Source organism: Lasioglossum baleicum, chromosome 12, assembly GCF_051020765.1.
Source record: "Lasioglossum baleicum chromosome 12, iyLasBale1, whole genome shotgun sequence".
Lineage (NCBI taxonomy): Eukaryota > Metazoa > Arthropoda > Insecta > Hymenoptera > Halictidae > Lasioglossum > Lasioglossum baleicum.
The window spans coordinates 2455196-2474267 of NC_134940.1; the positions used below are offsets into that span (position 1 = coordinate 2455196).

The window sequence follows — 19072 nt, forward strand, 5'->3', positions numbered from 1 at the left end:
CAACGGGAAAGTAGAAGGAGGGTGGCTTAGATCGACGGCGTAAACACCAGAACCGGAGGGTAGCGGATCAACATTTCGAGATGCGAACAACGAAAGGAAACGATAGGCAAAGGCAAAGATGAACAGTAGCATCGAGATAAACCCTTTTTCCTACGACAGAGGAACGAACGAGACAGCCGAAGGGAAATGTTTCGACTAGCGGGAACAAGATCCTCTCGACCTCGCGACATAATAGGGGTAACTGTAACGGGGCGCAAGCCCGACATCATTGATTTAACATGCATCTATAGCTTGGTGTGCATAAACTTGAATTTTCCTAGATTCCATAGACATAAGGAACTTGTCGGATTCTTGAAATTTTTCAACAAACTTCCGCTTTTCATCGAAAATTTCTACCGATTCCTATTTCCCAATTACCACTTCCTAATTCCCCGTACGATCTCTACCAACTGCGTACGAGTTTACAATGTTCTATCACAGCTATAATTTTTTCGAAATCTCATTTATTTATTCATTTAAAAAATTCATATAGAATATTTAAAGTAACAATTTAACGCAAACGTCCTTACTTATAGAACTTACCAACTTTCGATATTTTACGTTTCATCTTGATTAGTGTGTTTAATGTTACTGTCGCGGCTTACTATTCTCGGTCGTATCGTGTGTTATTCATTCCTAATGTCGTGAGTTCCACTACTAATATGCTGGTTGCAGTTGTTAACGTCACTGTCGTCATCGTCACATTGTCCTTGCATGTATAAAAACTAAACATTCACAAAGATTTTCTTCAACGGAAAAAATGACAAAGAGAAGAGATGGAGGAGAAAGAAAGAAAGAAAGAGAGAAAGAGAAAAATAAAGGAAGAGGAAAAGAACCCTACGTCGTGCTCCAGAATGACTATACTGCTTGCGATATAATCTCGTTCACCCGCATATTCACGATAGGACGAAGTTCCTGTTGAGCATAGTCTTCGGGCAACGGCAACTGCGAGACCAATTGAAGTATCACGGTTGATTTGTTTTCGTCTGCTTGCAACAAACCTCTTGATAGATGCAACGCTCTTTTAGCAATTTCCGCTTGACAGAGCCTGGAAGATAGAAAAATGGATATTTCTTCGAAATGAAAATGTCGACGAGAGGAGAGGAGAGAAACGACAAAGAAACAACAGAAGAGAATGAAAAGTCTACCTGTGTTTTGCGGTCGGACACGGAAACCGATGAATATTCAAATAAAGACATGTCAATCGTGGTTTCAACAGTTCTAGTTTGTAACTGATTTCACGGGGATCGGCGCCGCGCAACAACGATTCGATATCCATAGTTATCTCCATGTATTCCCAAAGTAAATCTCCTTGATGAGACCAGCCGCTTATGGCGCTGCTGCATTCCGGAGGAATCAACGGACTCAGCAAATCACGTAGATACTCGTAATTTTCTGAAAATTCAAATGTCGTTGCGTACGATCGTGTGATAACGGAGTGGTTATAGGAACACGGTTATAGTCCGAAGGGTACGTACCATTTATTATAGCATCCGCAGCGAGATGTTCGATAATGATTTCGTGCGCGGTATTCCACTGTTCCGCTTCGATGAAATAAGATGCAGCCTCTCCGTATCTGAAATGGGAATATTCGTTTCGAATCGAACGCTGCCGGGTAATATAGTTCGCGAGACGATACAACACTAACCTTTTGGCCACGTAACTTTTCACAGCTTTCGCTTCGTGAATCCAACCCGACGGTATGCCGAGTTCTTCGCGTAAAAATTTCTCTCGTTCGATATAATCGGAGATATTGTCTATTTCGATGTGTCGTTGTAACAAATTTTTTACCGCGGCCTTCCTTTTTCCCGCATCCTTTAAATGCAACATCACGAATATGGCCCAATGCCATAGACCGTACGCTTCCAATTGGGTGGCGAAGTTGATGTGCGTTAACGCGGCGACGTGTTCCGACAGATGCGAGTAACCCAACGCTAACAGTACTTGCTGCATCAGCCAACTGTAATCGAGAGCATACTCGTCTACAAACGAACATTTCACGAAAGCTTCGCGAAATCGAAATCGAACCGGTGAGAAGGAAAATACTGTGCGAGTTGGTTAGTTACCTGAGCCTGTAATCGAGCGGATCGGCGGTATGCGTGGCGGGATTTAAAAGTTCTCCCAGCGTGTGATTGCCGATACAGAATAATTTGAGTAGGTGATAGCACAGATCGTATATAGGCTGTCCGTTGTTCACCTCGAACTCGTAATCGTCGATTCCTCTGTATTCGGGTATAGGTGCCGCGGCATATGCATACGTTGCTTTGCTCGCATCGAACGAGGATTCGTAAAGTTCTAACGTATCTCTGATGGAGGCTACCGGAGACGAGAAATACCTGTAACGTAACGAATAACGAATCAAAAGAGCTACATTGAGAACAGTGGGACGGGACGGTGTCATCTTAAGCACGCGCTTACCATACGTGAACGGCTAACGCTCTTTTCCAATCGAGATTCTCGCAAACGTTGATGAGACCGTGTTTACTGGATACGAGCGGTTCGCCCGCCACCAACGCGAACAGTTTCAACCGGTCCGTCGATATGTTCTCGTCCACGCCAGAGTCTTGCCATAACGCGATTTGCTGCTTTATCAAGGCTTTCGTGGGCATACCGCTGCGTAATTGCGCCATAAGCAGTGCCAGACAATGGTCACCTGCCTCTCGCGCGACTTCGCAAGCCCCTTGTAATTCGGAAGCTTCGAGAAGCAGATCATCGTGTTACAAGCTACACAGTATGTACAGAGCCATGCTTAACCCTTATACCTATACCAAATGTTTACATACCGGATAGCAAGTCCAGTATTTTCTTCTCGTTGCTGGTCCTTGTTGTTGAATCCCCTTCGAGCGTCTTTTGCACAACGCTCTTGAACCACTCGCCTATCGCCTCCCGTCGAGCCACCACGATATTATGATCGGTTGGATTTGCTGAAACGACGAAATAGAACAAAACATGTAAACGCGAGATAATGTCTATGCGAGACAACGTCGTAACGATAGAGCGACATCGCGTCGTACCGGTAAGAGCGTTTACGTCGGGCAGAGTTCCCCATAGAGCCACGCAGAGTTGCCAAACGTTAGCGACGTAAGCGGCAGAACTGTCGGCGGAAAATTGTTCGGCAAATTCTTCGGCTAAACTACAGTGTGCGTGTAAAGCCATGCTCGCCTTGTTCACGTCAGTATCCACGTTAAAGATGGGACAATCTCCCTCCTGATCCATTATACGGTGCGACAACTGAATCTTCAGATGACCCTCTATGCTTCTCTTAAATATGAAACGGCGGAAGGAATCGTCGTTCAGTCTCGGCCCTCGGAGTCGATATGTATACGGTATGTTCATTCTCCTTACCTCGAATGCTTCGACGCGATCCTCGTCGGTCCCGTTACCGCCGCTACCACCGCCACCGTCACCACCCAAAATTTGTATCCGTTGAACGATCGTGACGGATGTCGTATCTTCCGGAAGGCGACCGTTCACGTACGAGCCAATCTGTTCGAACGAACTGTGAAGCGGTACGTCGTCGGCATGGCCTCGCGTGCTCAATGTAAGCAGCGTTAAACCACGTCCCCAACTCGGTCTAAACATTCTTCCCATTTGTATGCCTAATGACCCCGTATAGAGATGTATATTATGGAATGGAACACAGAAAATCCAGAAAATCGATGCGTTTACGTACCAGCGTCGGCAACAGAACGAGCCTGTAACTTGTTTATAATGGATTTCGACAGCGGTATCACTTCCGAGTGCCATTTCAGAATCGCAGTTACCGGAGTTACGATAGGGTCCGGGAAATTTCTTCCATAGATCGACGACTTTGTGGCAATCACATCTATCGACGGCTTCGATTTAGTATCTAACGCAGCAGACAGATAGATTCGTTCAAAAGATAGTTGTTGACAGTGTGAAATGCATGATACAATTGTTCTCACACGATTTACACAAATTTCCAAACATAAACAGTCACCTGCTTTCGAAAGTATCGGTTCGTCGTGAACGATAGGCGGCGTACGATGAATCGTCATGTTTGATCGCAGTATCGGGCTGTAAGTCATCTTTCGCCTCTGTTCCTCGTCCGCGAATTCAACAGTATCGAAATAACATCGTACGACAGAACTTTTCTGACCGGGAAGAAGCAAGGCACGATCCGAATCTACGATATATAGTATCTCGATAGAATAAGATACAATAGGATAGAATAGACTAAACTAAACTAAAATAGAATAGAATAGAACAGAACAGAAACCTTGCTCGTAGGTATCGTTCATTTCTTCGTCGCTACCATCGAAGAAACTGGCTTTCATCAGTTGCAATTTATGACTGTCCGTGCCCAAAATACGAGCATTGTCACCTGTTGGACTAACCGGTGATTGCTTCTTGCGATCGTGATCGTCTAGAAAAGAAGATACCTAAATTACCATCGAATCTCAATCTATCGTGATTATAGAAATGAAACGATCGATTCTTTGATACCGTTGCTCGAAATTTTTCCGCGAGCCCTTGAGCGCGAGAAAAACTGTGACTTGTAATCGATGGTCACGCCATTAACACCGTTGCCGACTACTCTGTCCTCCTTTGAAATAGAAAGAAAAAATGTGCAAACACGGACAACATACTATAACATCAGCAATCGATAATTGGAGCGTCTCGACTTGGATGTACGAATATCGAGAGCAATTCTTACCGGACGACGACGGTTGTTCGACTGTTCCAAATTGGTTGAAGCTTTCTGCTGAGACGTAGCGGACAATTTCAATCTCTTCGGATCGTTCACCGAAGGTACATTGTTACTGTCGTCTTCGTCCGAATCGCTCAAACCGTATTTCGAAAAATGGTCGACCTACAAGGAAAGTACGCGTTAGAAGAACGAAAGTGCACAGTGAACGATTCTTCTTTTCTATTTGATCGATTACCTTGAAAACCCATGAGCCAGTTTCAGGACGATACTCGAGAAATCTGGTGTCGTGTTTTGCAGATACTCTTCGTAATTTTTCTTCGTAATCCATCGCGGCCAGTCGATGGGGATCGGTTATGGGTTTGTGCAGTGACTTATCGTGCGGCCATACCCTGTCCAAGGTCACTTGCGCTTTACGATTTAATCCTTGACCGACCGGCGGTTTCTTTTCGTCGTCCGGATAAATGATAACCTCCTTGTGCCGGAAATGTACTAAAAACGCAATTCAATTATCGGTTTTCACCATTCAACGAATATCTTCCCGAGCAACAACGAATAGGCGCAGGTACACGATCAAGTTTCGTTAACGAACCGATTTCATCCAAATTCAGACCATAAATGTCGAACGAGTCGGGGAAGTATACGTTTCCGTAACCATTCCGACCAACCATGAAGTCTGGAACGATGCAAGTTTCTCCGCGAACATAATCCTCCAATTTATCCAATGACGGAATAGTGTAATAGCCGGCACGTTTCAATATCACTTTTGCTGCATTCATTTTCCAGTTCGGCGCTTGTAACGTCCAGAAGGAACTATCGTCCAATTCCTGACTCGAATCTAGAACACAGAAAAACCATGCGAAAGTAAGTAAACCAAAGAGAACGCGAGGGAGATCTTGCGTTGCAATTGTTTCACGCTCGTACCAGTATTGTGAGCTATGCTGTCTGTACACGTTTGATCGGCCACCGAGGAATTCTTTGCCGACGTGTCCACCGCGTTGCTAACTTCTGCGTGTGTTTGCTTCGGTGAATTGACAGCGGTATATGGCCGTAATTCGGACACGGTATTATTTATTGTTTCCTCCGGAGACGAGTTTAACATCGAGTACGGCGAACGCTGTCCTTCGAACGATTCTTCTTCGGAATGTTTTGTTGTCGAGTTCCGCGGAATGCTCGTCTTCAACCTGTGGCACGAAAGAACATTGAACACGCGCCACGATACGTAGATAATGACGGTGCTCTGCTCGACATACGAGATAGCGAATAGCGAATTTACCAAGATATAGACGATCTTCGGTCGTTCGCAATTTGCCGATTATTCTCTTGACTATGGTTTTCTTTGTCTGTGGTTTCGATAGTTCGATTGTCGGCGGAAGTGTCCGTCCCATTAATTTTACCCTCTCCTTTTTCCGCGGACTGCGAATTCTTTCCTACGGCTTGCAAATGTTCAACCGGCGACGTCACGATCGAGTTGCTCATAGATTTCGGGCGTAATACTAAACGCTTCGCGTTCGGACGGGGCTGAAATGCTTCCGAGAGCGGATCCTCCTCCTCGAGACCCTCGAACATCGATTTCTAGGAAAAGAATTCTCCATTCAATTCTCGTCCCGTACACTTGGAAATATTTCCATCGATCCGACCACTCGTTACATTTCGATAAGAATCACCTTTGACAATTGTGCAGGGGTAACCACTTTAGCTTTGATTTTCGGAGATTTGTTGTCCGCCGTAATCTTGTACTGTATGCCATTTGTTATTTTCGAAGGCGTATTAGCAGGCTTCAACAGCTCCTCAGTTTTTCCAGAAGCCTAAAATTACATGGCGTATCGTTGGGTAACTTGGTTCATCGATAAAAACAACTCAAACAAGCACCTTGTACGTACTTCTATGCAAGTACATAGAAAGGTTCGAGCATGCTTACTGGCAAAAGGTTCTTTAACAACGGTGAATCCCCAAACGGTGCGGACACCAGTGCCAAAATCTGCTGATGCACTGGCACGGTCCCAGAGCTCTTCGTCTGGTTGTTCGAGGTGCTACAATTCGAAAAACACCTCGGTGAGTGAGTGAGTGAGTGAGTAAGCGAGGCGAATCAGAACACGAACTAAAGAATTCGATCGTACCCAGCACCGAGTAAACCCATTCCCATGCCAGTTCCCACGTTTGAATTGGTTCCAAAAGTTGACGATCCAAACGACGAGGAGGGATTGAATGTTGCATTGTTTCCAGTATTACCGAATAGGCCGCCTGGTTTTTGCTGTCCAAATAAAGTAGAACCGCTACCCAGAGTTAAACCCGTATTCGTACCTGTCGAGTAAACACTCGTTGAGAAATGGTCAGAGTTGTTTCGACGGCGCGGCGTTCGGATCAAAATCCATAATATGCTTTTCTAGCGTATGGTACAACTCTGATCGACAAACTCCCGACGAACACACACGCTTACCCAGTCCGGTCGAAGGTGTGGAAGTTGAACCAAAAGAGAATCCAGACGTCTGTCCTGCAGGTTTAAAACATGTATTAAACAATGAAGTACCAGAGTTTTGACCAGCAGTGAAACCTGTTGTTGTTCCAAAGGTCGATGCTGCAGCCGCACCGAAAGTGGGTGCTGTTCCGAAACCTGTTGTTCCAGTCGATTTATTGCCGAATAAAGTCGAGCCTGTATTGCCAGAAGGTGTTTGACCAAAGCTGGTGAACGCGGTATTGGAAGATGTGGACGGCACATTGAAAGCCGATTTGTTTTGGTTAAATAAACCGATACTCTATAGACAAAATCAAAAACAGAAAATTTCTATGAAATCGTTGGTGTCTATTGGACATACATACCATACATATTTACGAATGAATCGAATCACATTTATGTATTTCTTACTATTCCATACTACATACCTGATTTGGTTGTGTCGATCCAAACGTAGATCCGAAGCCAGTGTTCTGGGCTGTATTGATACCACCGAAAGTCGTACCAGCAGTTTGATTAGTGTTGCTGGTTGCAAAGAGTGGCGTTGGCGCAGCTGCTGTAGATATCAAATGATTGCTATCTAAATAGGTTTTACATATTAAATTTCGAGCATGTGCGCAGCTCTTACATCGATATCGAAATTATTCGCGATCGCGATACGATCTATTATCGTATTCGAAGAGAACCGAATTAATACTCACTACCGAAAGGTTTAGCCTGATTGTTACTGCCGAACAAATTTGTGCTCGGAGTAGAACTGAATGCGAAGCTGTTGGTAGTTGTGGTCGACGGTGTTCCAAAGCTTGTCATTGGTTTCCCGAAAGGACCGCTCGATCCGGATTGAGTGGTGGTTCCGAAGCCGCCGCCCATTCCACCAAAACCTAATGTAATACAATCGAAGATATCGCTGCTAGTAGCATTCTCAGAGTAGTCGAAAAAACGCACAACAATTATCAAATTATAGTAAAATATTGTTTACCCGTCGTTGCGGTACTAGTCCCTGTCCCCGCATTCACAAAAGGTGAAGATTGCACAGGTGTACCAAATATTCCTGTACTGGGTCCTGACCGTTCAAATATAACAAAAACAAACGTATAAATAACGGATATGCGATGCGATCTAGCGTAATGCCATTCGTTCGCTTGTTTGGTACATCGCGTGTATCCAGTTACCTTTCCGTCCTACAGAATAGTCCTCGAAACGTAATTCCTCGTACGATTTTGATTCGTATTCCTTCATTGCCACGATGCAACAGTGCCTGGCCGATATACTTTGAGATATTCCATTTTTTGACATAGAATCGGTTGTAATGACAGGAGTAAATTTTACAACGGTGCCGATAACACCAGTATTGGTGGCATTTGTACTGCCGAAACCTTGTTGGTAAAGACAAATAAAGAAACTAGTTCATTTTTCTGTTACATTATTATTGGAATGCACATTTTCATGGTACGCGTGGGTATGCAAAATATATTGAATAGTTACCAGGCGTTGCTCCAAACAAATTGGTATTTCCAGCATTATTAGTTTGTCCGAAAGGAGTGGTCTGTTGAGCGGTCTGTTGAGGTTGTCCAAACAAATTTGTTCCCGACGACGCGCCAAAGCTAAATCCAGCTGGTTTATTGGATTGTCCAAAGGCTGAAGTTGCAGTGTTTGCTCCGAATAAACTTGTACTAGCATTTTGCTGATTCCCAAATAGATTAGTGTTTGTGTTGGTCGTCCCAAAACCTGTGGAATGCGCAAATGTACAAAATGGGGATTTCCAATGCGATAAACAAACGTGGTTAAGCTAATATCCGTATGTGCGACCGCGTTGAATGCTATTCGAGAAAAAACTCCACCAATTGCTACCTCCGAAAGATGGCTGAGTAAACGCAGGTGGTGTTGTAGTATTGCCAAACAGGCCACCTGTCGTAGAACCTGCAGGCTTCGAACTAAAAAGAGAAGTATTGCCACTACCAAAGACTGGTGTAGCCCCGCTACCAAAACTCGTTGTAGCGATCGGTTTACCAAACGCAGACTGTCCGAACGGACTTGTCTGCTGTGCCGCATTGAAACCACCTACGACAGAAAATTCTTTTTGAAACAAACGAACAATGAAATAATTAATGGTTTTTTTTTGTTTTGCTTACTGAAGGACGTATTTCCAGATTGGCCAAACATGCTTAGCCTTCAAATTGTAATTCGTTTATATTCAAATTCAACACCCTCTGAAACATAACATTGAATGTATTGCATTATGTTTCTATAGAAATTGATTGTTGGTCAACTTACTTCGAAATTAGAAAATATAATATTAGTTATGCGTCGAATCGTACACAAGCCTGCTGCTTTTAATGATTTGATATTTATGAAGCATACGTTGCAATTCGCAATGTCACAATGTCGGAAAACAGACACGGTTACTCGTGCTCGTAAACGAGATTTAAATCAGCTCGTGCTCGTGCTCGTGCTCGTCCTTGTCCTCGTCCTCGTGCCGTTACCAAAATTACGGTTAAGGCAACAGAAATGTGTACGCGGTGACATTCACTGTAACTTTATAGATGACATTGTTGTCAGTATTTTTATAAACATACCTTTGATCGTTCATTGCATCCCCATGAAAGTAGCTTCTAACGAACTTTGCGGCTTGGAAAAATCACTTATCGAAGTTGCAATAAACACTTCCAAGTATGCACACTTAACAATTTCAAATACACAACAATACGAATCACGTCAGCTTGTTAGTCGAATAATGCAATAACTGGCAAGCGCGTAGTGTGCAAGCCTACATGCTACACAAGACAGAACATAATACGCAATAAACGATAAACGTCGTTAGATCGTAATATTCAGTAATATTGTCGTAACTCTCGAGAATCGATCGACAGCTTTGGCAGCACAGTCTCTCCCGGGTGGGGGGTGTTTGGTTCATAGACTTATAGGGAGATAGACTGCGAGGCCTGTACTGGCCTGTACGAAACGTTGAAGCCTGCCATGGCGGCTGGTCGTATATCTATATCACTCGCACAGCGATAGTTGGTGGGGGCGCAGCGAGCCAGTCAACTCTCACTTCCTACGCACTCCCCACTTTCATTGGACGAATCTCTCCCCACCAACTCGTCAATTAGAAAAAGAGCGCCTTACGACCACAACAGGCTCTCTCTTTCACTCTTTATATCCCGGCCGCCATGGCAGGCTTCAACGCTTCGTACAGGCTGGTACAGGCCGCGCAGTCAGTGTTCCGATATCGTCCAAGATTTTTCGTACGATGGATAACCGCTGGTGGCGCTGCGCGGAAAAAACAGTAACGTTCTATGATGACGAGTAGTGGAGCCCTGCGCCTTGCGCCTTGAGACAGTTATATTAGCGCAAAAGTACCGAAACAATCTGTTCCGGACAAAAATACTTCAGGACGTGTCCTACAAGTTACAAAATATACACAAATACACTGAAATACACATGTTATACATTCATTTCTCAGAATCAAATCATACAAATCTTTTCAAATTCTGCGGGGTGCTCAAGGTACCCCATCTTACTTTACTGAGGCTGAAAGCGCCACCAGCGGCCATCCATCTAACGAAAAATCTTGGACGATATCGGAAATCGGAACACTGCGCGCAGTCTATCTCTATAAGTCACTATAAGTCTATGAGTAGCGCCTGGTGGCGCGTGGCGCATGCAGTGGCGCGTTAAAGAACTAAATACATATGTATATACATACCAAACCATTATATTTAGATGGAAAAGTTGCCGAAAAGTTAATAACTTTGATACTTTTGAAAGAAAAAGTAAACAAAGATGTTGGTGTTATTTGAAACTCCAGCTGGATATGCTATTTTTAAGGTATGTATTGTTTTAATGTATCGCGAGTGAAATATATAAATATATAACCTTTATGCGGCAACACGTGTTCAGATTTTAAACAATTTTGAATTTTCTTTGATAACCGTGTGTGTGATGAAAAAAATGAAAGATGTAAACATATAAAAATTAAATTACATTCTTTAACGTTATGTATAAATGTTTGTTATAGTTGCTAGATGAGAAGAAGTTAGCGGAAGTAGATAACCTATTTCAAGACTTTGAAACGCCTGAAGCTGCTAGTAAGATGTAAGTATAAATACATATAGTGTTTTGCTGATACTATGATACTACATGGGGATACATGAAAATTTGGAGAAGTAAAGCTGTTGTACAAAATTACATTACATTTCCGTAGTAATGAATTTTTGTGTGCGCACATAGACAATGATTAATGATTTGCTATTATTATTTCAGAGTAAAATTGAAACATTTTGAAAAATTTGCCGACACTACCGAAGCTTTAGCAGCTACTACAGCTGCGGTAGAAGGTAAACTTTGCAAATCATTGAAAAAGATCCTAAAGAAACATTGTTCCGAGGTTCAAGAACAATTAGCCGTCGCCGATGCTAAACTGGGAAGCGCTATAAAAGATAAATTGAGTTTATCGTGCGTTAGCAATACAGCTATACAAGAATTAATGAGATGCATTCGCAGTCAGGTAGAAGGTTTATTCGCTGGTCTTCCGAAAAAAGAAATGACAGCTATGGCGTTAGGTTTGGCACATAGCTTATCCAGATACAAGCTTAAATTTTCACCCGATAAAATTGATACTATGATAATTCAAGCTGTTTGTCTATTAGATGACTTAGACAAAGAATTAAACAATTATGTTATGCGCTGCCGTGAATGGTATGGCTGGCATTTCCCAGAACTTGGAAAAATAGTTACAGACAATATAGCGTTTGTGAAAACGGTAAAAGTTATCGGAACCAGAGAAAATACTGGCAACACTGATTTATCCGATGTATTACCAGAAGATGTAGAGGAAAAAGTAAAAGAAGCTGCTGAAATATCTATGGGAACTGAAATCTCTGAAGATGATATTTTAAATATTCAACATTTATGCGATCAAGTTATCGAAATTTCTCAATATAGAACACAGTTATACGATTACCTTAAAGCAAGAATGATGGCGATGGCACCAAATTTAACTGTACTCGTTGGCGAATTGGTTGGGGCTCGGTTAATTTCGCATGCCGGTTCATTGATCAACCTTGCCAAGCATCCAGCTTCTACGGTGCAAATACTTGGTGCAGAAAAAGCTCTGTTTCGTGCATTGAAAACTAAAAAAGATACACCAAAATATGGTTTAATTTATCACGCACAATTGGTTGGACAAACTTCAACCAAAAATAAAGGAAAAATGTCAAGAATGTTGGCAGCTAAAGCTTCGTTAGCAACCAGAGTAGATGCGTTAGGAGAAGACAGTAATTTTGATCTTGGAGCTGAACATAAAACTAAATTGGAAGCACGTATGAGAATATTAGAGGAAGGTAATCTTCGTAGAATCAGTGGAACGGGTAAAGCGAAAGCAAAATTCGAAAAATACCAGACTAAGAGCGAATATCTTCAATATCCTGCATCTGCTGACACAACTCTGCCAAGTCATAAGAGACGACATTCAGAAATTGAAGATAAAAAACCGTTAATTGTTGAAGAAATCGTCGTAAAACAGGAGGACGACATTCCTAAGAAGAAAAAGAAAAAGCAGAATACCGAAAGCGCAGAGGAACCGATAGTTAAAGACGAATTAACCGAAGTGCAAGCGCATTCAGAAGTTCAAGCTGAAAATCCGTTAATCGAAGAAATCATAAAACAGGAGGACGACATTCCTAAAAAGAAAAAGAAAAAGCAGAGTACCGAAAGCGTAGGGGAATCGATAGTTAAAGACGAATTAACCGAAGTGAAAACAGAAGATGAAACTACTCCCGTAACTAAGAAGAAAAAGAAGAAGAAAATTAAAGCAGAAGTAACCGAAGAAGGTGATTCGACATCTGCTATGGAAAGTCAACAGTTACCATCTTCCCATACACTCGACGAAGCATCCGAAATAACAAAGGGTTCGTTTCATCGCTTTTACTCCATCTCGCTATCTCTTGAAATTTCTTTTAATAAAATTTATGTTCAAGTATGATCTATGCATTTTCTGTTACAGAACACACGAAGAAAAAGAAAAAGAAAATTAAACCGGAAATGGACGATACAAGCGAAGTTCAAGAAAGTCAAGACGCTACGCTTCCAAGTAGCGACAAGGTTTCAAGTGAAAAGAAAAAGAAAAAAAAGAAAAAATCTCAAGATGAGTAAATAACATACTCGTAAGAAATAACATGTTATAAATTGTTAATTAATTACAATTGCAACATATACTTTATTAAAATCTAAAATTGTGAATGTATTTATATATGTAGTACATATGCAATCTATTATCATTTTTTTACATAACTGATAAAATACATTATGCAATACTATCTTCGCCGTCGAATGATTTGTTGCCAAGAAATTTGGAAATATTTTCATACAAAGTCGTGTATCATTCTATGCACACTGTAAAATGCATTATTCAAATACAAATTTTGTAACAATCAAGGGATGGTAAGAAATAGATTGGAACAAATATATACGCTTTTATAGTTTGTGGATATACAATACAAAAAAAACAATTACGTATATGTTCGTGCAAACCTTTCTAGATATACATAGTTATGTACAGAATAAATAAGTAACCAATTCAGTTAGATATAATACGCAACAACAAGTTATATAAAAATTAAATCCCCACAGAAAATAGTTGGATGTCCGAAAATATTCTATCGTAGAAACATAAGATTTCAAACTAATATTATGTAATTTTACGACTTGCATATGTATGTTGACAGTTGCAGTTTACAGCAGGACTCGGAATTATTAACTCGCAACGTCCGATTTTCGAAGGCTACGCCCCCTCGACTGGCCGCGCGTCTCGCTTGTGGCGGCAGTATCGCCACATGAGGTAGAAAGTGGCTTCATTTCCTCTCCTCCTTTCCCCCTTCCACTATCCCGTGCCAGCACCATGCGCGCACTACAACGTCCCCCACTAAGACCGTAGAGCAGGCGTGGGCACGGGTGGAGCCCCTCAAACGCCTGCTTCCCCCACCAAGCTTCCTTTCGGTGGCGCTCCTTGTGGCTCCGATGCACGAGGCCTGCGCACTGCTTGCGACAAGCGAAACGCGTCCTTCCTACATAGTAACGGCGGATGCTGGTGGGGGACAGTGGGCGCTACGGTGGGGACAGTTTTGCCTCAATTGAGGCAAAATTGCCCACGCCTGCCGTAGAGTGTAGACCTTAGGCCTTAGACCATATTTAATGGCTAAGGTGTAGACCACGGTGCCCGTGCCGTAGACTGGACTGGTCATCAGAGAGGGGGTACTTGTATTCCCCTCGATTTTCTCGATCTGGCGACACTGTGTGGCGGTCCTAAGTAGTTCTCCTAGGCGCCACGAATAGCGCCTATGATAAATACGCCGCGCAGCCGGGTCGAGGGGGCGTGGCCTTCAAAAATCGGCCGTCGCGAGTCAATAATTCCGAGCCCTGAACTTTACAGCATGAATAGACTATGAATAATTATGGCCTGGTTTTATCAATGTAACAACTCGATTTTATTAACATCATGTATTTCAAATACTTAATATAAAGATTGTCTTATATATGATCTATATTATTATTATTATTATTATTAGAAACTAATATTATAATTTGCAATGCTTACTGTATATTGTACTTTATGAGAATTGTCAACATACATTTCGATAAGTTGAGAGAATTCTAAATGTAAATAAAATACTATAAATGTTATTGTTAGGACACATTTAAATGTATTAAAAATACGGTACAGAAAGAAATCTAATACATTCTATTGAAATGTTTTATTATTCCTTTACGGTTTAGAACTATATCGTAGCAATATTTCAAAGGAAGTATATTAATATTGAAGAATGTAGAATGGCTGATACTGTATGTATTAATGAATGTTTAAAGTATTATTCTGTAGAACAAAATACACAATTACTAATTTGTTCATAAAAAAAATCACGTTACCTAATCTCAGAATATATTTATTTTCTATTACATATATAATTTTTGGGCTACTTTTCAAGTTTTTGAAAATAGATTGTACATATAATTTCGAGAACTATACAATATAAATTTTAGACTTTAGTTTCCTAGAACTTTCACAGTGTATTTTAACTAATTATTACTTAAATTTCACTTTAAATGTATAAGTAAATACATCGATATATTATTATTTTTGTTTCTACATAAATAAAGGAATTTATTTTATAAGTCATATTTCAAATGATTTGTACACTTTGCTTATTGTAAAATATAGAATAATACAAATTGCTTAAGAGAGATAGGAGTACTTGAACTCTTCAGAAGCAAACTTTTTCTCATGTACAATGTACATGTATATTTCAGTAAGTAATCAAATCTGTTTACAAGAGTTAAAGAAATAGTCTTAGAGGATTCGTGTAATCATTTTTAAATCGAATCAGCCTGTATAATAAACGATGACTAAATGTTTGAAAATCTTACAGAAATAGAATAATACGCCCTTGAAAGGAATTTTGTTAGTGCCCTTCATGAACATAATTCTTTAGAGATTGATTCTTTTCTCATCTCTACCGCGTACGATATTGCATTTAAGTCTGACACGCTTGTAAAGTAAATGGAAACAGAGGAGAGAAAGTACAATACACGAACAGCACTATATATCAGTTATACGCATTCCATTCAATTTACCGATAGATGCTACATGATAAATTCAGTCGTAAAGAAAATAATCTAATTGTACGACCTGTTGATTTTATGTAATCGATAAAGGTACGATAAAAATAAAACATAAAAGAAAATATATGATTCGCAAAAGATGCGCGTACTGTGTTCGCAAGACTTTCTATAAACCTTCGATAAAGTTCTTGAAGAGATTTCAATGTGTTGTGTATAAAAATATCTGTATAAAAAATATATAAAAATAATATTGTTTCGAGACTTCCTCATAAGGGCATATTTAAATTCTACAAATAATAACTTATTGCACATAAGGTTCTATAAATGTAAGTTGTGCATACATAAACTTAATCTACAAGTTTCATCGATTTGTTCTTATTTGTAAGTTATTATAGCTATATGTGTTGCATACTTGACATAATTTTTTTAAAATACTATATTCGTGCATTTGTAATATGTATATATATATACACGTATGCGTTTGTTGGTACATACGTAGGTACTCGCATACATACGTACTCGCGCACATATGCACTCATATAGGTATTATACATAAAACATGTATATTATACATTATACGTGAAACCACCGTCCTTTTATAGAAATTTGCTAGATTTATCGAATGCTAGTAAAGAGATTCAGTACTGATTTATTTTCTTTTTGACTACGTGCTTTGCTAAACACATTCCAAAAACGCAAGGTTTCGTCGCCAGCACCGGTTACGATAGCTTCGCCATCCGGCGACATTGCTAGATATAAAACCCTGTACGAATGTCCGGTTAATTTTGCAACTTGCGTTAAACTGGGATACTTCCAAACCAAAATTTGATTTTGAGAGTAGCCATGCGTACTGACTAGTTCTGAACTATGCTTACTCCACGCTAAATTACAGACTTGAGATCCAGTGTCGACACATTGCATCGGCTGTCCGGTTAACGTGTTCCAAAATCTGATGCATCTATCGGCTGTTCCTCCTCCGGAAGCTAGTAGGCCGTGATGATGGGGAGACCACGCGATAGCTTTGACGGCTGCTACATGTTCGGTGTAAGTTTGTATCGGCGAAAGGGAATGTAAGTTCCACACGTAAAGTCGATTGTCGTTACCGCCGGAAGCCAAATATTGATTATCCGGAGACCATTTAAGTCCACAGACTTCTTGCCTGTGAGCTCCTAAACGTCTTTCATTGACGACGCAAGGAGTTCTAACATCTCTTTGTAATATTAACCTGTCTCTACTACCAGATGATAAAACTTCGCCGTTCCAAGCTAGTGCTCCGACTCTTGCGCTATGTCCTTGCAACTTGCTTACTTGTTTGCTTACAGCTACGTCCCATACTTGGATATAGCCCAAATGAGTGCCAACCGCTACCAAGTTTCCTCTTTCGTTCCAAGCAACCGACGTTACGCTATTCCCGTCGCTAGATAGATCGCACAATCTAGTCACCTGACTTGTACACGCGGACCATAAGTAGACGCAGCTACCCAAACCGACGCTAAGAACATTTTGCGACGACCAGTCCACAAGATTTAGATAAAAATCATCTTGCAATTCTGGAGCATCGAGTACTTTGAAAGGTATTCTTGAAATCTTTCTGGTCGCTTTCCTGGGTGATCTTAACAGTTTTTGACTTTTAGCGCTTAGTGGTGATAGAGAATATGGTAAACTCTGATCTAATAGCGTATGGTCTTTTGTTGGTGTTGTATATTTGAAAAGGTTTTTGGTAACTAGCGGTGAAAGTACTCTTCGCTCTTCGCACTGTCCTTTTACGTCTTCTATGCTGGCTCCGAGTAATTCGTTCTTCAAAAGACAGGAATAAGCAATACCATCACGGCTACCCTCTCCATTTTCACGAGCTTTTTTCGTAACTATGCCGTTTCGATTGTTTTCCGATATCATTGAAAAAGTTGTCTGCCAATTATTGCCAGATCTTGTTGGTATAAATCGATCGAAACTATTATTCACCATTTTAGTCGGTGAAAAATATACCGATGAATATAGTCCGGAACCTGCCAGATTATCTATATGGCTCTCGCTGTTCGACTTCAACAGCCGTTTCTCATATTCGTGATGAAACATTTTTTTTTATACTACGATCTCTTACATTTAAGTCACATAATTATACACCTCGTAAGTATATTTTTTTGATAGATCACTCAAATAACTCGTCTATTGTCATATGTATAGTGGAACATTGTATACAAGGAAAATCAACCAAATTAGGCTATATAGTCGCTATTCAACGTCAACTTGGAAAATTTTCAATACGGAAATAGTAAGAAAGGACGAATGTGATTCTCCAATCGAAACGCTCAATTCGAGGGCCGAGGCTAGTGCAAAGGGTTGGCATTGAAAAACAGATGGTGAAACATCTACGTAAAATAGTACACTTGAAGTAACACCCACCTAGCGACGCAATTAGAAACTTGAATAAACAAATTTACCATTTTTTTATATAAATGCACTCTTGCTCTATATATATATATATATATATACATTCTTTCCAACAATCTGACTTGTTATTATTTATTATGTTACAAATTTTCACTAAATTATATATATATATATATTTCAAGAAAAAAAGTAAAATTCCAAAATATATCAAGTATACTTATACGTATACATGTATTGAATATAAAATTTAAATGTAAATAACTTAATACAATAAAGGAATTCAACTTCAATGTGCAATTGTAGTGATTATGCGTATATATATATATATATCGTCGTAAGCCGTAAGCATACAAGCGCATACAAGTCACTGATATACAATCAGTGATACAAGTATATATATGTATATACTTACATAATTACGTATTATGTACCTCTCTACTGCTCTCTACTCTACTCTTTGCTATTATATTCAGTGTCGCCAGCACTCCAGGTCGCCAGCAATCGAGGGGAATCAAGTACCCCCTCTCTGATGACCAGTCCAGTCCAGTGTCGCCAGATGAGTGCCGCGCACGCGCAACGTGTCACATACTCTGGTCATCAGAGAGGGGGTACCTTGTATTCCCCTCGAGTGCTGGTTTGGTCACTTTCTGGCGACACTGATTATATTCACTATATCCCACTCCAACTATAAACCACTATAAACTATACCCACAGAGCCATAGGAACCAGTAGGAACTAGGAAAGTTCTGAGTGTTATCAAAGTAAAGAAACCTACGATTTTGTTTATATAATTAGTCAATTCCTACCGTCATACAGTAAGTAAGATATTCATTATTGTAGTATTTTATATTTAACTTTCGATAGATAGTTCGATGTCATGAACTAACCTCGATTGTTGGAAC

The 19072-nt window shown here is 40.6% G+C and overlaps 3 protein-coding genes across 7 annotated transcripts; 1 reads left to right on the forward strand and 2 right to left on the reverse strand.

Annotated features, from left to right (window-relative positions):
• Window positions 1-486: 486 nt before the first annotated feature.
• On the reverse strand, window positions 487-10062 carry Nup98-96 (nuclear pore complex protein Nup98-96). 5 transcript variants are annotated; one of them, XM_076434971.1, is made up of 31 exons: window positions 9740-10062; window positions 9296-9373; window positions 9015-9224; window positions 8649-8891; window positions 8336-8539; window positions 8143-8226; window positions 7865-8044; window positions 7592-7743; window positions 7263-7464; window positions 7149-7202; window positions 6829-7012; window positions 6630-6741; window positions 6376-6516; window positions 5985-6283; window positions 5633-5892; window positions 5301-5546; window positions 4947-5200; window positions 4718-4873; window positions 4507-4606; window positions 4280-4426; window positions 4001-4186; window positions 3713-3889; window positions 3385-3638; window positions 3054-3300; window positions 2823-2963; window positions 2458-2734; window positions 2106-2375; window positions 1688-1999; window positions 1518-1615; window positions 1188-1434; window positions 487-1087 (listed from the first exon to the last, which is right to left on the reverse strand). In XM_076434971.1, exons 2-31 carry the CDS (start codon window positions 9324-9326, stop codon window positions 898-900), a joined length of 5658 nt encoding a protein of 1885 aa, XP_076291086.1. In that variant the 5' UTR covers window positions 9327-9373; window positions 9740-10062; the 3' UTR covers window positions 487-897. The 5 variants fall into 5 exon arrangements, with proteins under 5 accessions (XP_076291086.1, XP_076291084.1, XP_076291082.1 ...); XM_076434969.1 differs by having other exon boundaries at window positions 487-764; window positions 881-1087; window positions 7149-7464; XM_076434967.1 differs by having other exon boundaries at window positions 7149-7464.
• A 750-nt stretch (window positions 10063-10812) lies between these two features.
• Window positions 10813-13482, forward strand: Nop5 (nop5 ribonucleoprotein). Its single transcript, XM_076434977.1, has 4 exons — window positions 10813-10991; window positions 11182-11258; window positions 11427-13072; window positions 13168-13482. Exons 1-4 carry the CDS (start codon window positions 10947-10949, stop codon window positions 13314-13316), a joined length of 1917 nt encoding a protein of 638 aa, XP_076291092.1. The 5' UTR covers window positions 10813-10946; the 3' UTR covers window positions 13317-13482.
• A 2742-nt stretch (window positions 13483-16224) lies between these two features.
• Fzr (fizzy and cell division cycle 20 related) lies at window positions 16225-18123 on the reverse strand. The gene has a single exon (XM_076434978.1). The coding sequence runs from the start codon at window positions 17853-17855 to the stop codon at window positions 16395-16397; it is 1461 nt and encodes a 486-aa protein (XP_076291093.1). The 5' UTR covers window positions 17856-18123; the 3' UTR covers window positions 16225-16394.
• Window positions 18124-19072: the final 949 nt, after the last annotated feature.